Genomic DNA, 21,295 nt, shown 5'->3' on the forward strand with positions numbered 1-21,295 from the left:
TTATTGGTACGAAGAGTTTTGATATTTAATTGATCGTAAAATTTGTTGACTGAAAAAAATTGTTTCTAGTGAACTGATAATTAATAATCGACTGAAGAATATCACCCAATGACCTGTATTATTAGCCATTTACCAGTAAAAACTCATGTGGATATTAATAATATTTTTAATTTGAAATGTTGGTTTCTAATTATTTTTGAAACCTTGTTGAATCATTTTAATAATCAAGAACACTTGAATTTGAAAAGCAGTTTCGCTATCAAATCCAAATTGTTCTGCGCATGGTGAAAGAAGTATACAGCTCTACTTTACCAACCTATGGTCTCACGTCAACTAGCTCGACTACCATCAAACGCTAAAATGTTATCTATTTGATTGAAACGACTATTTGTTTATTAAAATTATTCATTATTATGACTAGATCATACGACCCCGTATGAAAGAATGCTAATTTTATGTTCTTTCAAAAGTAATCTGAACTTGGTTATGCCTGACCAAACCAGATTATTACCACTATTCTGTTGCATTTCAAATATTTCGTTACTTTATTGACCATGTTATATTTATTCATATTTAACTGCTCCATGCTTAAAGTGCTGATTAATTAGGAAAAGCGCGCCAACTTAAAGACGAATGCTTGAAAATGAAGGGGCAAGTTTTCACGCACTTAGTGTGATTATTCTGGCTAAGTGAAAGACGAAATTGGCCGTCTTCTCTGACGCCGACACTCAAGAAAGGCACTAGCGAGACAAAGACTCCGGAATAATATGGAAGAAGAGACAATGAACGTTGTGAGGAAGGGCACCAAAGAAAGAGCACGCAACGAGGGCAAAAGAGCGCAAGTTCGAAAGCTCCCTGTACGAGGAACAACAAGTTTGGTCTCTTCTCCCCCCCCCCCCCCCCCCCCAACCCGGTGCATGAATCGCGAAAATCGTATCGATCGCCAATTAGGCGCCTCGGGCGAGCGCTGGCTTCTTTTTTTCGTCGGCGCGCCGTCCAAATATTTTCTTTCCATCTGAGCTGCGGGCCGGCCAAGGGCGAGCGTTTGCTTTCCACTTTGCCGGTGTCTTGCTCGTCACGAATCGTGCCTTTCGTCGTTGTACTTTCACGCTTCTGTACGAGCGGCCGATCGCGGCTTTAACGTCGATTCAACTTTTCAGTGACCCGCGCAACTTTCCTTCGCCGAGGTTTCGCCCGCGGGCCGCGTCTCGCGGACCAGGAGACAAGGGATCGATTGGATTTATCCGCGGCGAAATTTCAATTTTCAGGTAAAACTTGGCTCACGCCGTGACCGCATGTGTGTGTATGCGCTTCATAGCTAATTAAACTTTGCCGGCGGTTAATGTAACTAAGAACTTTGCGCGGAAGCGCCTTCAAAATTTCATTTCCCAGCCGAGCGTGCGTGTGTAACACTTCATTAAAGCAGATCTGCCGCCTCGGCACTATGTACATTCATCAGCCGCGTGAAGTATGAAAAAAGCACGACGACGAAAATAACCCATTCGTCACCTCGGGTTTGCGCGTTCGCGGCCTAGTGTTTGCCCTTTCTAGAGAATCACGGCGGACGCCCGGCAAATAAACGCGCCCGAAAATAAAGGCGCCAATACGCTCAGCCAAGCCATCCCAATTCCCGACGCGAAGGTCCGTCGGGCCGCGGCGCCGGCTATTAATAACCATGAGGGAAAGGGTGCGCAGGCGAGAACGAGTGGTCGCGCGTGCTACTTTCCGTCGCCGGGAAAAACAAAGTAAATAAATAGCTTTTTAATGGAATCCCCGCGGGGCGCGAGCGTCGCGCGCTAATACCGCGGCGCTTTGACTGCATGAAACGTACGCTGTAATTTGCGCGCTCTCTGTCCCGCAATTTTTCATTCATCTTTCCGCGCGCGCATTTGCATTTTATAATTGCCGACTCTCGCACGAGCACGCGACATCGCCTATACCGGTGCTGAGCGTCGTGCAAGGATCGACGGCTGCTTCTGAATCATTCATTGCTTCGCGGGCAGAATGCGCGAAAGATTGATCGCGCGCTGGCGGATGCTTTCGCGGAAGCCAAACAGACGAGAATTTCGAATCGGACGGGTCGCAATTAGCGCCTGCCTAAGGCCGCAGCATGAAAAATACGCAGTACAGTTTGGAAGCTCCATTTTTCCTTGTCCGCGAAATAGATTTGGCCTGCCCTTTTTTTCTAATTTCTTTTTTTCAATGTCATTCTTCGTCGCAGTTGATTGGTCTGTGTGCTTCCTATTTCGGAACACCGTTTCTCTAATATTCATCTGTACATCATTCGTTTTGCAAAATAAACAGAAATATAATAGGTATGTGTACCGATGCTAATGGATACATTTTTCAACGGCTTTTCTGTAACTCGATTCTTTTCTCAGCGAACTCTAAAGTATTCTGCTTTAAAATAGTTCAAATACTTACTGTATTTCAATGTTCCATCACAATCTTGCAAAAATTATTTATGTGAAACGCGAATAGATAACTGTAGCACGAATACTTGACGAAAGTTTTTGAAAAAGTAGTTCTTTCAATGAAAGATGGTATATTTTTGCAATAGTTGTACGCAGTGGGCGTCTCTCGGAATAAAGAAAGAGCGAGCGTCCGCGTAAAAAGTCGCCTTAGTCAAATAAAAATGACTTACGAGCATTGATTCATCGCTCAGTGAAAAGTTATGTAGGTTGGCTAATAAACTCGTCATAACTAATCAGGCATGCGAAAGCACTCCATCAAAATAAAACTCGCCCACGCCGGTCGGCGAAGGGCTTGTGGCTCTATATAGCGAGTCACGCGCCGCTGGCAAAATTTGCACACGGAGTGCTTTAATTGTGGTCTCGCGTTCTACTCGCCGTTTTCCGCGGAAACCAAAGGATCGGAGCACCACAACGTACGCACTCAAGCGCTAGCGTGGTACCAGAGGATGTATACCTCCGGGAATCATTCTTCGCCGAAAGCTCTCTCTTTCTCTGCTTCATTAGCGTGCCGAGTCCCCAAGGCTGTGCGCGCAGGAGCTTTGCTTTCGCTCCCTTCTCTGCTTTGATTCTTGGCTCGATTAGCGAGAAGGCCGGACCAAGATTTACTTTCGCTCAAACTGATAGAAATGTAAAGTTGGCTCTCATGGAGTTTGCCGGCTCTCCATCTATTGTACTCTGCCTTCACTTCTTATTCCTCTCATTGTGAATGGGAATCGTGTGTTCTGCGGCAGAAACGAGGGTCAAATTATTTCTTTTCGAAAGTTACGAAGCGAAAACATTACTTCCATCTATGCGGAATACATCAGACCGTAGTGATTCTTAGGTATTTTTGGGAAACATACTCGCGATTGTTAAAAGGATTTTTATGACAATTCCTCCCAACGCTCGAATTTTTTTATTTTGCCGTAAAACTTTTGAGGTCAAAATCCCTTTTTCTTTTCCGACGAGCTCAGCTACGACATTAACTTCCAAATATAGATTTCTTTGTATGTGCGGAAATTGGATTATAAAAATGCGGTGAATCTCGGACATACCTATGTATTTTTGAGTTCTTTGACGTCAGGCACATTTCATCTGCGGAAGCTCAAATATTTGTGCACTGGAATTATCGCATCCGAAACAATTGCGAGCGGCAGTGAATTATTTTTCAAATGGATTTTCACACGATAAAAACAATTATTTTGCGCTTATCGTACCATTTAAATTTTCTTTCTGGCGAACCTTATCTGATTTTAATTTCGCGTATCGTTCGTTAGCATCAAAAAGTTCTCGGCATGGCTTTTAATTCATTTGATATTAATTTTTGCAGCCTGCAAACAGAAGAATCCGCAGGTGTTTAATTGAAAAGTGTTTTACAACTGCAAGGAGCTTAGCGTTCAAGCGGCGATGTACTATGCAAAACAGGTCATTCATTGTGCAACGAAGGAAATGGAAAATAACGTTCGCATGTAAGATACGACGCAATTTCATTGGAGCGGATATCGGCAAAGAAACGTAGCTTTGGAAGCATTAAAATACGACTGCGATGCATTTTCAACTATTTAACGAAATCCATCTAATTAATTTAACAGATAAAAAAACTTCGGCGCATCGTTTTTCTTGGGGGTAGATTATACCCATAGTGCCAATCTACTTTTCCCAAAATCCACTTTGCAATCGTGTGGCTTACGAATGACTTTGAAAAAAAAAAAAACAAGCAATCGATTTTGGTGTGCTTGAAAGTTCCCCCGTCGCGTTGCCCCCCCCCCTCCTCCGCCGCGCGGCTAGAAAGACGTGCTGTGGATTTGATCGAGATTGCGAGCACGCTGCCTTTCCCAAATTGATGGGATTTTGATTTACCGGTACTCGCGGGATGGATATGGCTTTTTAAAAGAAATTATGAATTATCGATGCGCGGAGCCGCCCGGAGATTAGCGGTGAATGGGTATCGATTTATCGTTCGCGCCCTTCGCTTTGAATTCGACGGCAGAGCGATTGCATCGAAGGTAGCCGCAATCCTCACGTGTGCGCGGCCGCCCATTTAGCGGATAAGTAATTTTATGCGAGTTGGGCGTCGAAAACTTTCGACAGCGGCGAGTATTTTGGAGTAGGGGCTGAACGTGAATCTTGAATTTTCCTCCGATCTCCTCGCATAGATTTCTTCCCCACCTCTGTCCAAGTTTCAAGCATTTGAAACAAATATAGTGGTAAAGTTCGAAAGAATTTTCGACTCTCTGACTTTAGGACTAAATCTCGAAAGAAAGCACAGTTCGGCGACTTCGAAAATATCAATATATTCAACTGGTTGCTACAAAATTACTGCGAAAGAGGTCGATAATGTTCCTTGGCTACTTTCCTCCGTTCTCGGCAAATAATTTAAAAAATGAGACCTAGCGTGTTTGATAAATGAAGTGATTTTCCAAGTAACTCGATATCGAGTCAGCTACAGTGTAATAATGGAGCACATTTATTCCCAACAGGCGTGTAACAGAAAACTGTAATTCGCAGACAGAGAGGATCGATGGGTGTAAACATGGGAAACTGAAGGGTGTGAAGGAGGCAAGAAAAAATTATGCTTTTTTTCTTTACTTTTTAACTTTGAAGAAAATTTCTTTATTTCGACGTTCGTCTCATCTGACGGATACACTTTATTTTATTTATCTTTTTTTCTCTCGTTACCTAATAAAATCTGCGAATCTATCAACAAAACAATAACTTTTCTTACCCTCCTCGCGTTCTTTGTCTCGAAAGGAAAAGTAAAGGTCGTCTTTTTCCTTTTAACGCAGCACATCGATGATTGCATTTTAATGAATCGAACAGCTGACTGTGTTCCTTGGCGTGCAACACACTAGCAGCACTGATGGTTGTGTAGAAACCGATCGTTGGGTTTGGGTGGGAGATGGGAAGGGGCGGGGGGGAGGGGGGTAAAAAACCAATAAGAAGAGAAAAAACTGGTGGTAAAGGGGAGGCAAGTCACGCGACGACGTGCCGCTGCGTGAAAAATGAGCTCGCGAGTATTTACGCGAGAGGTACAAGAACATCACGAGAATTTATTGCGCGGTAGCGGGGGCGAGTGGTTGTTTATGTTGCGACCATCAACGGTCCGTATTCCCTCTCATTTGGTTTATGACACATATTTTGCTTCATATTATCGCATATAGTTTATACGCTACGTCTTCTTGTTTTTTTTTTTTATATTATAACCATCATATTTATAACGATCACGTTGAACTACATATAGCTTCGTGTGTACGTGAGTGTGTATATGTGTGTGTGTTTTTAATAGCTCATTTATATTTATTTACCTATTTTGTTTATTTTGTTTTATCCTTACTTTTCTCTTTAGCACAGATTGTCTCATACAGAATGGGGGAGGGGAGGAGGGTATAGTATGTGTACCCACTCTCTCTCTCAGAAACGCATACGTACGGTTTATGACTGCGTGTATTCGCTCGCTGCCAAGGGATGAAATCACGTTTCCTTTGGAGCTTTGAGGATCAATATACGAACTCGCTGCAAGTACATTGCGTTTCTCCTTCCGTGTAATTGCGTTCGTGTCATGTTAGCTTCGCATTGTTTTGTCAATACGTCTCGAAGCGAGAGAGAGAGAGAGAGAGAGAGAGAGACACGAAGGAAAAACTCAACGTACACTCCAATTAAAAAAAAAGCAAGAAGAATAAGAGGGGAAAAAAGTAGGATCTAGTACCTTGCGGTGGAAGTCAGTAAAGTCACGTACACATTGTTTTTTTTGTTTAGCATCTGCGATGGCTTTCTAATTGTATATAAGCTCTCTCCTTTTCGTTACATTACGCTAAGTTCTTTTAATTTTCTCATCGTCATGTAAAAATTTGTAATTATCACACATTTTACGAGCATTTATATATATTTACAATATCTGACAAAGAGTACAACGAAACTACGTATACCTGTTATTTTGTTTTGTATTTGCATCATTCTCTCGCTATACAACTAAAATCTATATAACACATCGAGTTTGCTCTTTATAATGCTGTTGTTTGATAAAAAAAAATCGACAAAGTTGCTGTATATATCGATGCTTCTCTGCTCTCGGAGGTTATTATTTACACAAATCTAAAAAACGTAGGCTAGACGCACAGTAGTACAAAGCACGAGGAACACAAAATCTTATAAAAATAGAGGATAGTCTCAGGAAAAGCGTCGGACCGCGATGTCTCTCTTTGTCCTCCAATATTTTCCTTTCTCTCGCTCGAGAACGCACGCATACACGCATACACGCAGACACGCTCCTTTTCTCCGCCGCCGAGGAGAAAAATTTAGAAAAACAACTTCTTGTGCGTCTTCTCTTCACTGCCGACATCGCGAAACTTAAACAACGTTACTCTTAGCGGTCGATATACTCGTGGCGCAATCTTGTTTTTGCACCCACTCGGAATTACAGCGGTAAACTCGGCGATAACTAAAACTCTTGTTAACGAAGCGTTTCTCCTCGGAAAAATTAAGTTGGTGGCGTCGAACTTGAAAATCGTCGCAGAAAACCAGGAAGAAGGGCGGAAGAGTCGCGGGTTTGACTCAATATTCTCGAAGAGACATCGAGGGTCAGACAGCCCAGAATTTATTGGATCGCTCGAATTTTTATTTCGCCCCACAAACTTTCAAAAAGGGAGATTTTTTATCTATCAGCTCGGCGACGACTTTCAGCCGAATTCCACTTTTTTACTTTTTTTTTCAGGCGCGAAAGTTGGATTACAAGAATTTTGAAATTTCATGAAACACTGTAGAGGTCGCGTTCATTTCTGAATTCTTTGACGTCGAGCACATTGAATTTCCACCGGTTTTGCGTTGCACTTTTCTTTCTTTCAGTCGCGTGACGTAATAAAATCTGTGCACGCTGGAATTCAAGCGCTCGCAATTAAAAACCTGCCAAAGATAATCTCGCGGCAGCGATCTCCAAGGAACGAAAAATCAGAGGGAAATAAATGACCGTGAGCGAGGTCGTTTACGAAAATTATCGAGCAAAGCGGTATAACGTTTGCGGCCGGCCGACTCGTCCGTTCGGCAAAGAGTCGAAGCAACTCGCTGCGCAGCCGGGAACTCAGTGTAAAGTGGAGCATCCGCGGATCGCAGGCGTTCCCGTCCCCCTGCGATTCGCGCCAACATCGAGGGAGGCCAGGTCACTCGGCGTCGTGACGCACACTGGCGAAGCCTCGGAAGTCCGCGCCGACAGGTGAGAAAGGGCAGCGCGCGAAACAGAAGCGAGTGGGGTGCAGGCGCGTTCGCGCAGCGCGGAGGCGGAAAGCGACGAGGGCGCGCGCAGCCATCACAGGAAGCTCTCGCTGGGCGGATCGGGCGAGCCGGCATCGACGGCGGCCGGGGCGGACTCGCAGGTGGACTTGACCACGTAGTTGTTGACGGGGCCGCCGTACTGGCTGTAGTAGAACTCCTCGCGCATCATGTGTTGCAGGTTGCCGCAGCGACAGTAGAGTATCTCGCGGAAGGGCTTGCGGAAGTCGCGGTTGAGCGTGGCGTAGATGATGGGGTTGAGCAGCGAGTTGCAGTAGCCCAGCCAGAGAAAGGTGCTGGACAGGGCGGTGGGGATGCGCGAGGGGTCGGACAGGAAGATGCGGATGACGGTGAGCAGGAAGAAGGGCACCCAGCAGACGGTGAAGGCGCTCATGATGATGCCCAGGGTGGTGCTGGCCTTGCGCTCCTTGACCAGCTGCAGGCGCAGCCGCTTCTGCTTGTGCGGCGAGTTGGCCTCGCTCGAGGTGCTGCTGGCGTGCTTGCGCTGGCGGCCGGCGCTGGCGGAGCGCCGCGGGCCCGCGCCGCCGCCGCCGCCGCCGCCACTGCCGCAGCCGGTGCTCGGCGCCGCTGGCGCGCACTGCGACGTGGGCGTCAGGATCGGCTGCTTCTCCGCGAACGGCTGCAGCATTGGGCACTGCGACTCGTTGCTCTTGCGCGGCCCTCCCACGAAGCACTTGACCGCGTGCGCGCTGCACTGTAACAGCAGAAAGTCAAGCTTATTTTTGATTCTCGATATGGGCCGCAGCGTGCAATCACTGAAATCGCATGGTGATCCTGCAGCGAAGGAAGCTTGTTACGCTAATTGGCAGGGCGGAAGAAATAGAGAGGGCGAAAATAAAGAGGAGCGGGCAAAGCAAGTCGGAAAGATAATTAGCAGTTGACGTCGCGACAGATACGGGAGCGAGCGTAGATCGGGAGAGCGGGAGAACAGCTCTTCCAGGCTGATAATAATGTTAATTAGCTGGAAGTGGTTACCGTCCTGGAAGACTGGAGAGGGAGAAAAGAAGAAGAGCTCGCACGACCAAGACGGCGAGCAGAACAAATACGTCGAAGGAAGCTAAAAGAGTCCGGGGGCGAGGAAGACGTGTCTGGTCCGGTCTATCGGTCTTATCGATCGGCCCGTACCCATTACCCACTGTATACGTCGTCTTTTGTCGGTCGCTGTTTACTCCTTCCCCGAGAGCTTTTGAGAGGCCTCTCCGCTTTTATCCGCGTTTTCTCGAGAGTCGAGTTACCTTCGCTGCCGCTTCTGATGCTTCTCCTTCCGTCTGCCGCGCAATCTTTTACTCCCGAATTCATGAAATGCTCGACCTCTGTGCAAACATTACGCGCCAGTACAATGAGAGGCGATCAATCACTTGTTCGCTCGCGGAATAAATCATTTCCGGCGTACCGAGAATAAAAAGCAGAGTCCCACAAGATTCGCCGACAATATAATGTAGCGCAACGGCAGATTGATCGCTAGCAGCCGCAGTGATAACGCGTCCTTTTCTTTCGTGAGGCTGAGTAAGCTCCAGCTGACTTGGACGCTTCATCCAAATAATTAGCGCGATTAGCTTGAAGCGACGGCAGTGCGACTGCACGCGGGAGCCGGGAGCCGAGGTATTTTTAATTTCGCTTCAAAGCTCAAACCAGAGCCATTCGATGCGTTCGACAGGCGTTCCTCGACGCGCTTGCCAAAAGAACACGAGAAAGTAGGCCGATTCACGACGTTGTTTCTTCTTTCTCTCCCGTTGGCTGTGAAGATTGCTCGGCAATGATCGATGGCTGTAGGCTGCGTATAAATGCCACGACAGCCGCGATCACTCGCTGCTTAACGAGCAGACGACGGGCCAGCCTGGAGCGAGCTTTAATTAGAACTTTGATGAATATTTTGCCCTGGGCGAAAACGTGAAGTGAAATGACTTGTTTACCGTGGTGCACGTGACGCCCAGACTGATGAACATTTTCACGGCTTTTGTTGCAGAATTTACACCGTTATGAAGTACAACCCCGCAGCTTTTTCCTTTTCCAAATAAACAACCTTCATGCATATTCCAACACGCGTATGCCAGAGCGCGTCCACAATATTTTGTAAAAAGTTTAACGCAAGTTTTTTTCTTCCTTCAACCGTTCTAACCCGAAAAAAAGCCGATCACAAAACGTTTCCTCTCGTCCGGAAGCAGTGAAGCATCTCTCTCGAATTTTCAAAAATTTACCGGCATTCAAATGAATCCGTTTTCTCTTGCCTTTGAAAGAGGTGAACGCGCTGAAAACAATAATTAAGGACACAGCCCTCGATGAAAAAAAAACGCTTGTACATGTGTGCCAGCGAATAAAAGCAAAAGTCCGCGCAGTCATTACTGTTGTTATATTTTTCTTTTGTTTTTATTTTAATCACGCAACCTGCGAATCAATCTCAAGGAGAATTTTCAGAGCGTTTTGCGAAATTCGAATTGAAAGGAAGACGGTCGCAAGATTTTTTCAATGCTTTTGCTCTTTCGACGTGCTTCGATCCCGATAAATTTACCGTAGAGGCTTTCGTGCTCGAAAAGGCCGTCGAGATGGAAACGAGCGATGTAATTTACTTCTTTTTAACGACTTTGCACGCGTGTTTGTTTTATATTTGATCGTTATAACGGATCTTATGGGATAGAGAAAGCTTTTGCGTACATAAAAATGCAACCTGGGTTAGACGCTCGATCATGGCACGTCGCTCGCGGATTTGGCCGAGAAATATACGACCAGCTTGCGTGTGATACGCGTTTGCGCGCATATTTTTTCCTCGCAGCCTCGCCGTCGCCGAGAGAGAGAGAGAGAGAGAAAGAGAGACGGATATTTGTCGAAAAGTTGGCGTTGCGGACGTTGAATTTTTATACAGAGCTCTGTAGCAAACTGCCACGACGACGGACGACGCACGACTTCCATTCTGACTGGTCGAATTAAACGCTGCCGTCGGAACTCGTATTCGTTGCGGATGAATGGCATTTCTTGCGGCAAATGTTTGGTTTGCACGACGCTCACCGCCGCGGAAAAAACTTTGCTTTGTTACAAAGAAGGAATTCACGTTGGAGCTTTCAACGAAAAAAACTAACACGAGTGTCAGCAAGCTGAAAAATTCGGACAAAGGTTCATCACGCACAGCTCTTTTTGCACTGAGCTCGCGGAATTCCACTGCTGTCCGTTGGTACAGCAAAAACAAATAAATAAATAAATAAAATAAATAAAAACATAGAGTCTTAATATCAGGCATCTATGTGGGACTTAGCAATTAGCATTTTTTACGAGGGACCTAAAAAGCTCGATCGTATGGAAAACGATTGTCGAGATATGATGCTTCAGAAAAGCGCAGTGAAACGTAATGCGCTATCAAAGTTTACGTAACGAACGAAGCAACAGAAAATGGTATAGTTATGCGGATGTCCCGGTCATCCCCGACACGCGCACGGACAATCGTCGTATTACAGAGTCCCGCGGCAACAATCGAAAATTCCGCACTCGATGCCTGTCGCGCGCGCGAAATATCCGCGAGTGCGTATCGAAACGGAAACAAGATTGGCTTTCTATTTGTGACATCTCGCTGAGCTGTGTCCCGCGGCGAGTGCGAGCATCGATGCATACAAATCGAAATTGTTAATCCCTGCCCCGGCCGATTCCACAACGACACGTCGACGACGCTTTGAGCTTTCATCTCGCTCGCGAGCTTCCTTCATTTCTCTCGTCCGCTCTTCCGAATCCTCGTCGCTGATGTACTCTATCGTCTTTTACGACGCGACTCCCTAAATATTCCGGCCAAGCCTGCTGCTCGCAATGAAAGTTAGAACGCCATGTCGCTCGTAAAGCCGTAAGAAAAAGCGGGAGACAGGGAGAAGTGCCACATCAGCACCGTTTTTACTCCCGACGCTGCGAAATATAAAACCAGAGACGAAAACTGCATCACAATAGCAGTTGCCGCGTGCTTGGCGTTAATCATGGAAACAAACTCGTCGTCGCCCGCAAATTGCCTCGTTAGCGCACAAGACACGAAAATCAATCGCCTAATCCCGATCGCGCACAGGTCGTAGGCGCGATACGCGATACAATGAATCGCCGGCCAGAGAGATGGCGTCGCGCGGATGCTCGAGCCGCTGCATGGATTAGCGGCCGGGTCGACGTCCGCGCGTCGCGATTAAGATGCTACCGGGCCGCTGGCATTCAATTAAGCAGCGCGTATGCGCGCATCCGACGCACCGTTGCCAGCCACTGTGTGCCAGTGCTTCCTGGCCGATCGTTAACCGCTAATGCTCAACTCTGCGGCTTCGCAGCTAATAGCCGTTCCACTCTAATTGCTGCGATGCGTCTCTCTTTTCGCTTTCGCTTTTCGATCGTCTTCCACTTGCTGCTTGGCCAATTTAATCATTCTCCAGCAGTACGCGATTGTCGCTAACAATCATGTTAGAACTGCTTGGCCTTTAAGCTTCAACTTCAAGCTCGATTGCAAAATAAGGCAAGGGCGTGGCTCCGAAAATGGACCGGACTAACGCTGCCGGTGCAATGGATTCTGTACGAACGTTTTGAATTTGACTGCTGAGGACAAAGTAAATACAGATTTCGAAATTATCGACAGAGACTTCACTCTTGATTATTTGCATAATAAAAAAAGATATAGATAGGTAGTCGATTATTTTTGAATCTATATTTACTTTGACTTCAGCAGTCAAATTTACAACGTTCGTGCAAAATCAATTGCCGGTGCGTGTGCAAACTAAGCAGCGCGGTGCAATATATATTTCGTGCAAGCGAACATAAACATAAGAAAAATGTTGGCGCACGACCAAATTCGTGGTTGTCATTGGAGTAACGAGTGACGCCGATATCCTTGACACTGAACCGGATTGTAGGACAAGCTTGATCTCAGAATATCATACATTACGAGTTTTCGGTCAATCGTTAATGATCAAGACAATACCGCAAAACCAACTTTCTAATATACATCAATTGACTACAAATGTATTTGGTTTATAATAATGTGTTAATTATTCGCTTTAATCTAGTGTTTCATCCTTTTACGTTTTATACAATATAGAATTTCTAAGGCGGATAACGGATCCATTAACTAAAACGCCAAGCAGGATTTCGATTCTGTTATTGTCTTCGGCGTTTGAGGAAGACGATACTCACACAGCGAAATGCCAGGCGAGAGAAAAAGCTTGATTAAATGAATATTCGTTCAGTCGCTGCTTGGAAGTGACAGATGGAGAGCGTACTCGACTACAATTTATAAATATGAATGATACACGAACAGGTTACCATCGACAGTTGACTTCTTACGCTGACCTTCTGTTAGCCGAGTAGTCGAACAATCTTTAACCTGATTTGAGCATTAGCTGAGCGAAAGTGCTACTAGAGCAGTCAGTGATTCGATAAACGTTTTGTGAAAGCCCGCTAGAGAGATACAATCATTTTTTTATCGATAGTTGAAAAGTAAGTTGATTTTCGGATGCGTGTCTTCGACGCTTCGTTTTACTTGATAAACAGTTAGGCAATGGACCAAGTAAAATCGATTTTTGAGAGACGTCTCGAATCTGCGATAAAACTCAGGTCTCGTACGATTAGAGCCTGCTTACGGGACTTTCTAAAAGTGAGGAAGGAGAAACGAAGCTATACTAAAGCCGTGGAAACGGAGTCGAGTCAAAAATAGTACATCGAAAGCTTCGACGCGTACAAAGGGCAAGTAAAGAGAGAGAGAGGGAGAGGGAAAAAATTGATTCAATGGAAAGTCAATTGACAATCTCATAACGCACAGTATATATACGTCTCGTCGATGCGCTTTTCACTCGTCAATCGAACGCTTTTTCTCTCTCTTTTCCTCTTTCTCTCCCTCTCGGCCCTTTCGCTCAAGGGACTTGACAATCAAGCGTCCGTATCCGGCCTCCCTTTTTCATTCCGCTCGGGGCCAAGTTTTCCATTTCCCTCCTCATCACTCGCGCGCGCGCCCACCTTACAATAAGGCATTTATGAGAGAGAAGCGAGAGAGGAGAGCTCCGTCGCAATTTCGCGCTTGTTCGCAACGCTAACGACGCCGAGTAATTTGCGCCAACAGGTTGTCGAAATTACAGAGGTTTTCGCGCGCGAAAGTTCAGAGCGCAGGCAATCCTCGCGGAAATCATTTTCCCTTCTCTCGAGAACAAGCGAGCAAACGTCTAGAATTATTGGAAAACGGCCGGTTTCGGCTTTGTCATATCTCTCTCTCTCTCTATTTCTCGTATGGCTCTGTGCCCGTCTTTCCGGATGGCGAGCTTTTACCAACTCTCCCGCTCCCGTATTTGTCTTGGCTTTTGTTTGATCGATGACGACGCTTAAGCCTCATGCCAAATATTGGCCTTGACTATTTTACTAATTTGTTACCCCCACTTTGCTCTTCGTTGTGTGCACGAATAATCCAGCAGTACTTTATTAGACGTTCTATCCTTTCAGATCAGTTATTGCTTATTCTGTTCTATCATTTCAAATGTGTGTACTTGAAATCCCTCGACTGTTTTCGATATTTGTCTCGAAATAGTGAGCGAACAGGGTCATCTGGTAATCTTGAGACTATGATAACAATGAAAATTAAAATATCGGCGTATAGGATTTTCGCTAGCTAGAAAGAAAATACCAGTTTCTATACGTGGACCCTTTGACGCGCCGAGTGCTGCTTTACTATTATGCTTGTAGTCCCTCTCCGAAGGCTACTTGCACCTTCTCCGGAAGATTGAGCTTCTTCTCAGAAAATTATGAAAAGCCCGGCCATTGAATAGTTTATGGCACCAAAGAGACGGAAAAGGCAAGGATGTACACGCCGAGATTAGGAAGAATAAACTCGCGACATGGAATTTCCAACAAAGTCACATTTTACTACGTTCCGTTATTACTGCAATATTTGTCTTTTCTTTACAAGATTTTAAATAATATAAATTTTAATTAATTCCTTATAATCAAGCGATTTAATAAATATTATAGTTGCAAGTTGCATGCAGCTAATATCCATATTACACTAGTTCAATCGTTATTTCTAATCCTCACGATATGGAGATTTGGTTATGAACGTTAAATCCAATTCAAGTCATTTGAGTCTGTGCAATTTAATCACAGTAATTAATATACTCCAACCTTTATTGTTGTGTACATTTAATCTATTATGAAATAAGCAAATTCTAAATTAATTATGTATAAGCTACTACATTGCAAAAATCATTTTCAGAATCAACAACATTTCACATGTTTGTTCGCAGTCACCGCTATTTTAATAATACAGCATATCTTGTTTAGCAATGTCAACAAAACTGATTCACCAAGTTGTTTGACTGCTTTTATAAGAATAGTCTGACATTGAAAGTTTTAAGACACCACTGAGAAAAAAGCTGCGCTGCACTCGGTGAGATTAGAAAAAATGAGCGCCGGAAGAGGAATTTACGTGTATGCGAGCGATCCATCACCCGAGAGAGGGCGCGTAGAAATTGCGCGCTGCTGTCGAGGCAAAAAGCAACTTTCTTCTTTCGGGCAAAACACATGAGATATGGATGGAAATTGATAATTTTTTGCATCCTTACGCAGCTTCGAACGAACGAAATGAAAAATACATTGAATCAAAACAAGAAAAAAGTAATAAAAGAAAAAAAAAGTGAAAAAAAGAGAAAAAAAAAGAAAAAAAGAAAAAAAAAAAACAAAATATAAATGAAAAAGTAAAATTCGCATAGAGAAAGAAATTTGGCTCGTAAAAGTGTTAGCGCGCACGACGATTTGCCCTATCTCTCGCGCACGAGACATTATTGCACGAGCGGGCGGGGGGATAAGCTCGAGCGTGGATGGAAATTGCCGGGCCTTTGTTTTTTGCTCGATGCATTACGCGCAGCACCGCGCCCGAGCTTACGCGAGCGCATTAAGCCTGTGCTCTAGTTTTGCTTCAGCCCCGCGCACAGCTGAAGACAATGTTTCTTTGTCCCTGTATATACATCACATGCAAATCCGCGATTATGTTCTCATTATAGCCGTTACTCTTCAGAAGTATTTTCATCTTGATAAAGTTAAGCTTTGCTTTTTCTTTGGCAATGATTTATCGTTCAGTCGAATTTGAGGAAGAAGTGAAGGAGCTTCTCTTCGCGTAATTGTACTTAGGACGGCTTTTAATTTGTTTTAATTTACCATTCCAGCGAAAACAAGGGAATAAAATTGGCTTGAAGGCAATTCATACTCGCTAGAAACGAAGTTGTTCGGCCAACGTAAACTTTAAAGATTGCAAATATTGTGCAGTTTTTTTCCCATGTTTCAATGAAAATCGCAGTACAACTAGCACGAAAATCGGAAAGTTTACAATTTTGACACGACAACGTTGCCAACCACTCAACCACTCAGACCCCCGCTTTCGGAACCTAATTTTTCATTGTTTTATGTCCACGTTAATGCGCTTACAATGGAGAGAATTCATGGCGCTTGCAAACATCGAAAAAGTTGTCCAACGAGCGTACAAGGAAGGAGGCCTCGAGTGCCTCCGCTATTTGAAATTCACAGCGGGAGCGTGGCGTCGGGTAATTCGAAAACGAAAGGATGCATCGCAGCGCGAGCACGCGTCCGCGGTGATAAAGCGCAGCACGGGGGAGAGCATTGTTAAATAGCGCGCAATTGCCAAATTATTCTTCGATAGAAAAAGAAGCCCGAGTGGCGCTGCGATCGCGTGCTCACGGCCAATAACAAGTTCCCACCTGAGTCGGCGCTGATTGCTTAATTTGCAGAGGGCTGGAGAAATTTGGGTTAAGAAAAGTAGAGGAATTGATGGAAAGGCGTGGAAAATTCGATGGGCGCGCGAAAGTGGACGGGGCGGCGGACAATGCCGAGTGATGAACGCGTCCGCGTCGTGTTCTGGGATATTCTTCGCGTGCGTTACGGTCAGCCTAAAAAAAAAAACTTTTTTTTACTCCGTAGTATTTGGATATGGTTCTTTTTTTACGAGCCCATTAGCGGCCATATCTGTTTGGAAGATTTATGTGGGCTCGCGTAGGCACCGTTACTTTTCTCTTTTACAAGAGAGATCGCATAAAAATTCAAATTGTCAATACAATTGTGCTTTTTATGATTTGCGCTCGGACGTTAATTTACTTTCCATTAGTCTTTCACAATCGGATCAGCGTCGAGTAATGCAACCCGCTTGATTTTTACCTACTGAAAAGAGAGGCAGTCAGTGGCGAGTGGAAAATCCGATTTGGCTTGGCTCGCGCGCTCGCGCGCGCGCGTTACGTGCTTTTGCGTATTTTCAACGCGGTGTATGTCGTTCGATGGATTTTTAGAGGTGGCCTAAGCGACTGTTTTTCAACTTTAATAATGCGCATCGGTCTTGCGTCCCGACGTAGGTTGTCGAAAAGCGCCAATTCGCGTTTTCACAATACGAAGCACGATTGTCCAATGGAGCCGGCGCGGCGGGGCTACCTGCGGAAGTGGGTTGAGGCGCTCCGCTCGGACGTAGGACCAATCCAACATTTTTCGCTTGAGCTCGCAGCGCCGTTTGCTCTCGAGGAAAGCCAATCGAACTTTTCCGCGCGATTCGAGTTGTTGCGAGTTCGCGCCCCGGTCCATCCATTATTCTCGTTACAGCTCTGGCAATAAACTCGCCGCTGCGTTAGAGATAAGCACTTGAGAGCGGAGTAGCCGAACCCCGAGAGGGCGATGCGCCGGTCTACAGTTCGTCATAATCCATCTCAATCGTCGGCGTGCTGCAGATCCGCGAAACTCTGGACAATGAGAAAATCCGGGCGCGCCTTGATCCATCGTCGCGGGGGCAGGTGCGCCGTCTGACCCGGATCTATATCACCCGATTATTTCCGCTATCCGAAAGACATTTACATTCACCACGTTGACACTTAATCACTACCAGAATTGCAGGAGTGCTTCAAGTGTACAAGACATAATGAATTTTGCGAATACAAAAGTATACTTGGCAAGGGCGAAAGTGGCGTTCAAGTAGCGGAGAGGAAGCTCCGTTACAAGCGTACTATTCGAAATGACGAAATAGCGCACTCTCAAACAGCAAAAAAAGGTAAGCCTATTCGCTCGGCAATGTTCGTTACGAATTCATAAAGTGTACAGGTCAAAATAAATGAATAACAGGTGCTCGTTCTATCGCGCGACTATTCACCGGATCCGGAGATTTAGCATTGCTTTACGAGTTACGAGCTAATTTAACTGGCTGCCCGCCGAACAGTGTTACGTATATCGTCGACGCGATGACCCGTTTTCTTTGGGCGTACACACGCGCGTAGGCATTTAACATTTCTCCCCGCATGACGGCTGAAACTTTGCGCATGAATATTTAATCGATTGCTCTTGCATCACGAATTCGAAAGTAGCTCGCGCCGAGGATCAGCGCTCCCCTCATCCGAGCGCGTAGGGGAAGAATAATATTGAAAAAGTGAGGGACGCGCGCCAGCGTTTTAGTTTTTCGAGCGAGGATTTACCACACTGAGCTTTTTTAATCCTCCCGAAAACACGCCAACTCGAAGCAAGTGTCCTTTCGAAGGAGCGCGCGAGACTGCACCGAGTTATTAAAACGAGTGCGACATCGTCGCTGGCGCTCCGGTTGTTCAAGTTGTGTCGATGGACTGATTAAAGAATTACGCTAATTTTTTCTCATTCTCGATGAAAGTTTACTCCGGCGGACGGGAACGAGATCTCTTCATCTATACGTAAATGCACTGTCAACTTCCGTCCCATCGACAAGTTTTGCGATGCCTTTATTAAAAATTGGACCTTAGGATGCGAGGAGTTTCATTAGCGTCGAAAGTGAAATATATTTTTGCTTGGCGAGTTGGCCTGCTTTGACGTCTTGCCTCGTCTTGCCGCGGCACAGCACAGGGGTGGAAAAGTTGCGAAAAGCCGCGGTCGAGCGCGGAGGAAAGCATTGATTGCGCGGGCACCGCTCGACAAAGCCAGATGAAAACAACAAGTCGACCAATTAATTGGGGAATTTGGGTAGTTACCGACAGTCAAAGCATCGTTGGGAGCGATCGCAAGAAGTTCATCGTCAGCTCGCTCGCGGGGGCCAGGGATCAATGGCCGATTCCTCGCGAGACCGCGCTACATTTGGCCATTAAGAAGTTCCGAGCTCAACTCTCGCGGCAACAGCTGGTCGTATTGCGACTGCATTTCCGCTTTTAGTTTTTATTCACTCTTTCGCCGGTGGAACATTGCGCATAGGGAAACACACCGTTGAAAAAAAGCGAGAAACGCGCGCGGTTGACCGTGGCGTTAACCTTTATTCTCAGCACGTTTGTTTTGCGAGAGAGTTTATCGGAGAGAGTGAGTGAGAGAGAATAACGGGAAGAAAAAAAAGGAGCAAGTCGGATTCTTTGCCTGGCGTTCTCGGCTGACCGCATCTAGATTATTCTACTGAACGTCATGAAATTTTTTATTAGCCCGGTATGAAGCCTCAGCGACGATGTCGAGATCCCAAGCCTATATCGATTTTATCTCGGTGTCTGTACATCGAAGCACTAATTATCACGTCGACGTTCACCGACACGACTCCGACGTCACTATCGTACCGCTACCTCAGCTGCTGTTGTTGTTGCTGTTGTTGTTGTTGTTGTTGTGGTGGTGTTGTCTTGGATGGATGCTTTGGATCGATTGGCGGCTTTTATCAGCAGGTGAAATCGCGCGCGGGTACGCGCATTACGTGCGGACTCAGGGTCTCTTCGGCCGTAAGACCGGGACTAAACGTCTTCGACAGCTGCTTGAGTGCTCGGGGTATTAGCCTGTGCGCAGCGCGGTTGCGCGCGAATGTACACTTGGGTTTCTCTTCGGGGTCGTTCAAGTAGGTTTACGCGCATCACCTCTCATCAGATTGTGCATTTCTTATTCGCCGCACGGACGTTTTCGGCGAATAATAATAATGACATTCGTCGACGGCTGCTGTAGTGCGCCACGCTCCAACAATATTAGACTTTTCGAGAGGCTGTCGCGCGCTCGCGACCTCGCTCGCCGCGATATTAGGCCTTTCCGTAGAAATGAGCTTTTTTCATAAATGTTATGAGCTCCTCTCCTCCTACTCGTCTGAGGATGCCTAAACGTCGGCACATTTCCAGATATGAATACAGATGTGACTGGCGGCAGCATTTGACGTCACTTCTTCACGAAGAGATACAGAAATGCTCGTGCGTGTGGCTTTTCTTTTCACTGCTTGATTGAAAAAGTGGAAAGAGAAACGCCATCGATTAGCAGAGAAAACTTGGAGCACTGTGTGAACGCGCGTAATCTTTAATTGTAAAACAAGCAAACGCACGATGAACTATTTCATTTTGTTCGTCGGACAGCGTTGTCTGTATCGCTCGACGCACACCCATTTGCAGGTCCGTCGTTCAGCGATAGAAGTGCCGCAATATCCGTTCGTCTCTACGACGACCGAGGGAACAACTTTGTTTGTGACTCCTGACTTTTCGCTGCGATGAAAGCCGCGACGGGCCCGGAGGAATTTTGAAAAAAAGACAAACAAGAGTGAAAAAGCATATCGGCCGCGCGACCTCGCGGTTTTATTGTCGCGTCTCGCTGGTCGAGCTGCTCCAATTGCGATTGTCCGCTTTGCCGTACTCTTCTCGTCAATGTCATCAGTGCGAAATTGCACGCTGCCTTGATTAAAAGGTCATACGAGCTTGTACGAGCGAATGAAGCGCGCAACGCGTCCAATTTCGCAAGGATTAAAAAAGAAAGAGGAAAGTCCGTCGGAGGAAATCAGCTGGCGTTGGAAGCTAGTTCGGTGGAAGTATAGATGTTTTCACGTGAGAGGTGGGCGAGAATCGGAGTGGCAGCCACCGACTGAGACTTGGCGCGCTACACGAGAAAAGCGGAAAATGAAAGGAAGGACAGCGAAGGAAGCCGAGGCGACGCAGCGGCGTAAAGTACGGCGCAGGTGTCGACCATGAAATATCAGCTTCGTCGCCGACGCGGGGCGCTGCGCTTCGAGCTTTTTTAATTAAAGTCCGTGACGGCAGCAGACGAGTGGCTCGAAAATGGAGCGCCGGCCGCAGAAGCGCTCCATCTCCACCGGACACATGTGCACGCCTGCACAAAAGTGCGTTTCGGCATTGCCTTCCTGATGTAATTAAGCTCATCTGCGAATACATACATCGACGGGAATATCGGCCTATTCAAACGTCAATTGATTTTCGCTTAATGTCTATATAACTGTGGGTCGGGCGCTCATCAGTTACGCAGTTCGCTTAATAGATTTTAGCGAGAGTGGACCAATTACCCTAACTTATCATCGGGGAAAGAAAACCTCTTCGCTCGGTGCATGCGCGTACGCATATCCGCGTAATATAAATGATCGCGATCGCAATTTTAACTCGCTGTTAAGCATTGCGCCGAGGCTCATATGCAAATTGTACGTCCGTTGCCTTATGGCGCCTTGCATATTTTATCCAATTAAGCTTTATCATCTTTATCTGCTGTGAATCAGCGCATTACCGATGAGCAACTGGCCTCGTTCGCCAGGGAGACGCGTTTTCACGCGACTGCCCGTAAACGTGGCGGTTGGCCGACGAGCGCGTGATTTTTCGGGATAAACATCATCGGTA

The 21,295-nt window shown here is 46.0% G+C and overlaps 1 protein-coding gene across 4 annotated transcripts in view; it reads right to left on the minus strand.

Moving 5' to 3' along the window:
• Nucleotides 1–5,054: 5,054 nt before the first annotated feature.
• LOC131665078 (5-hydroxytryptamine receptor 1-like) overlaps nt 5,055–21,295 on the minus strand; it is a 77,650-nt gene continuing 61,409 nt past the window's right edge. For all 4 annotated transcript variants that reach the window (XM_058936681.1, XM_058936678.1, XM_058936680.1 and 1 more), the window contains exon 6: nt 5,055–8,430. In XM_058936681.1, coding sequence (XP_058792664.1) covers nt 7,753–8,430 — 678 coding nt within the window. In that variant the 3' untranslated portion in view covers nt 5,055–7,752. The remainder of the gene's footprint in view (nt 8,431–21,295) is intronic.

The sequence above is a fragment of the Phymastichus coffea genome, unplaced genomic scaffold (assembly GCF_024137745.1).
Source record: "Phymastichus coffea isolate CEN01 unplaced genomic scaffold, Cenicafe_Pcof_1.1 PCOF00047, whole genome shotgun sequence".
Taxonomy (NCBI): Eukaryota; Metazoa; Arthropoda; class Insecta; order Hymenoptera; family Eulophidae; genus Phymastichus; species Phymastichus coffea.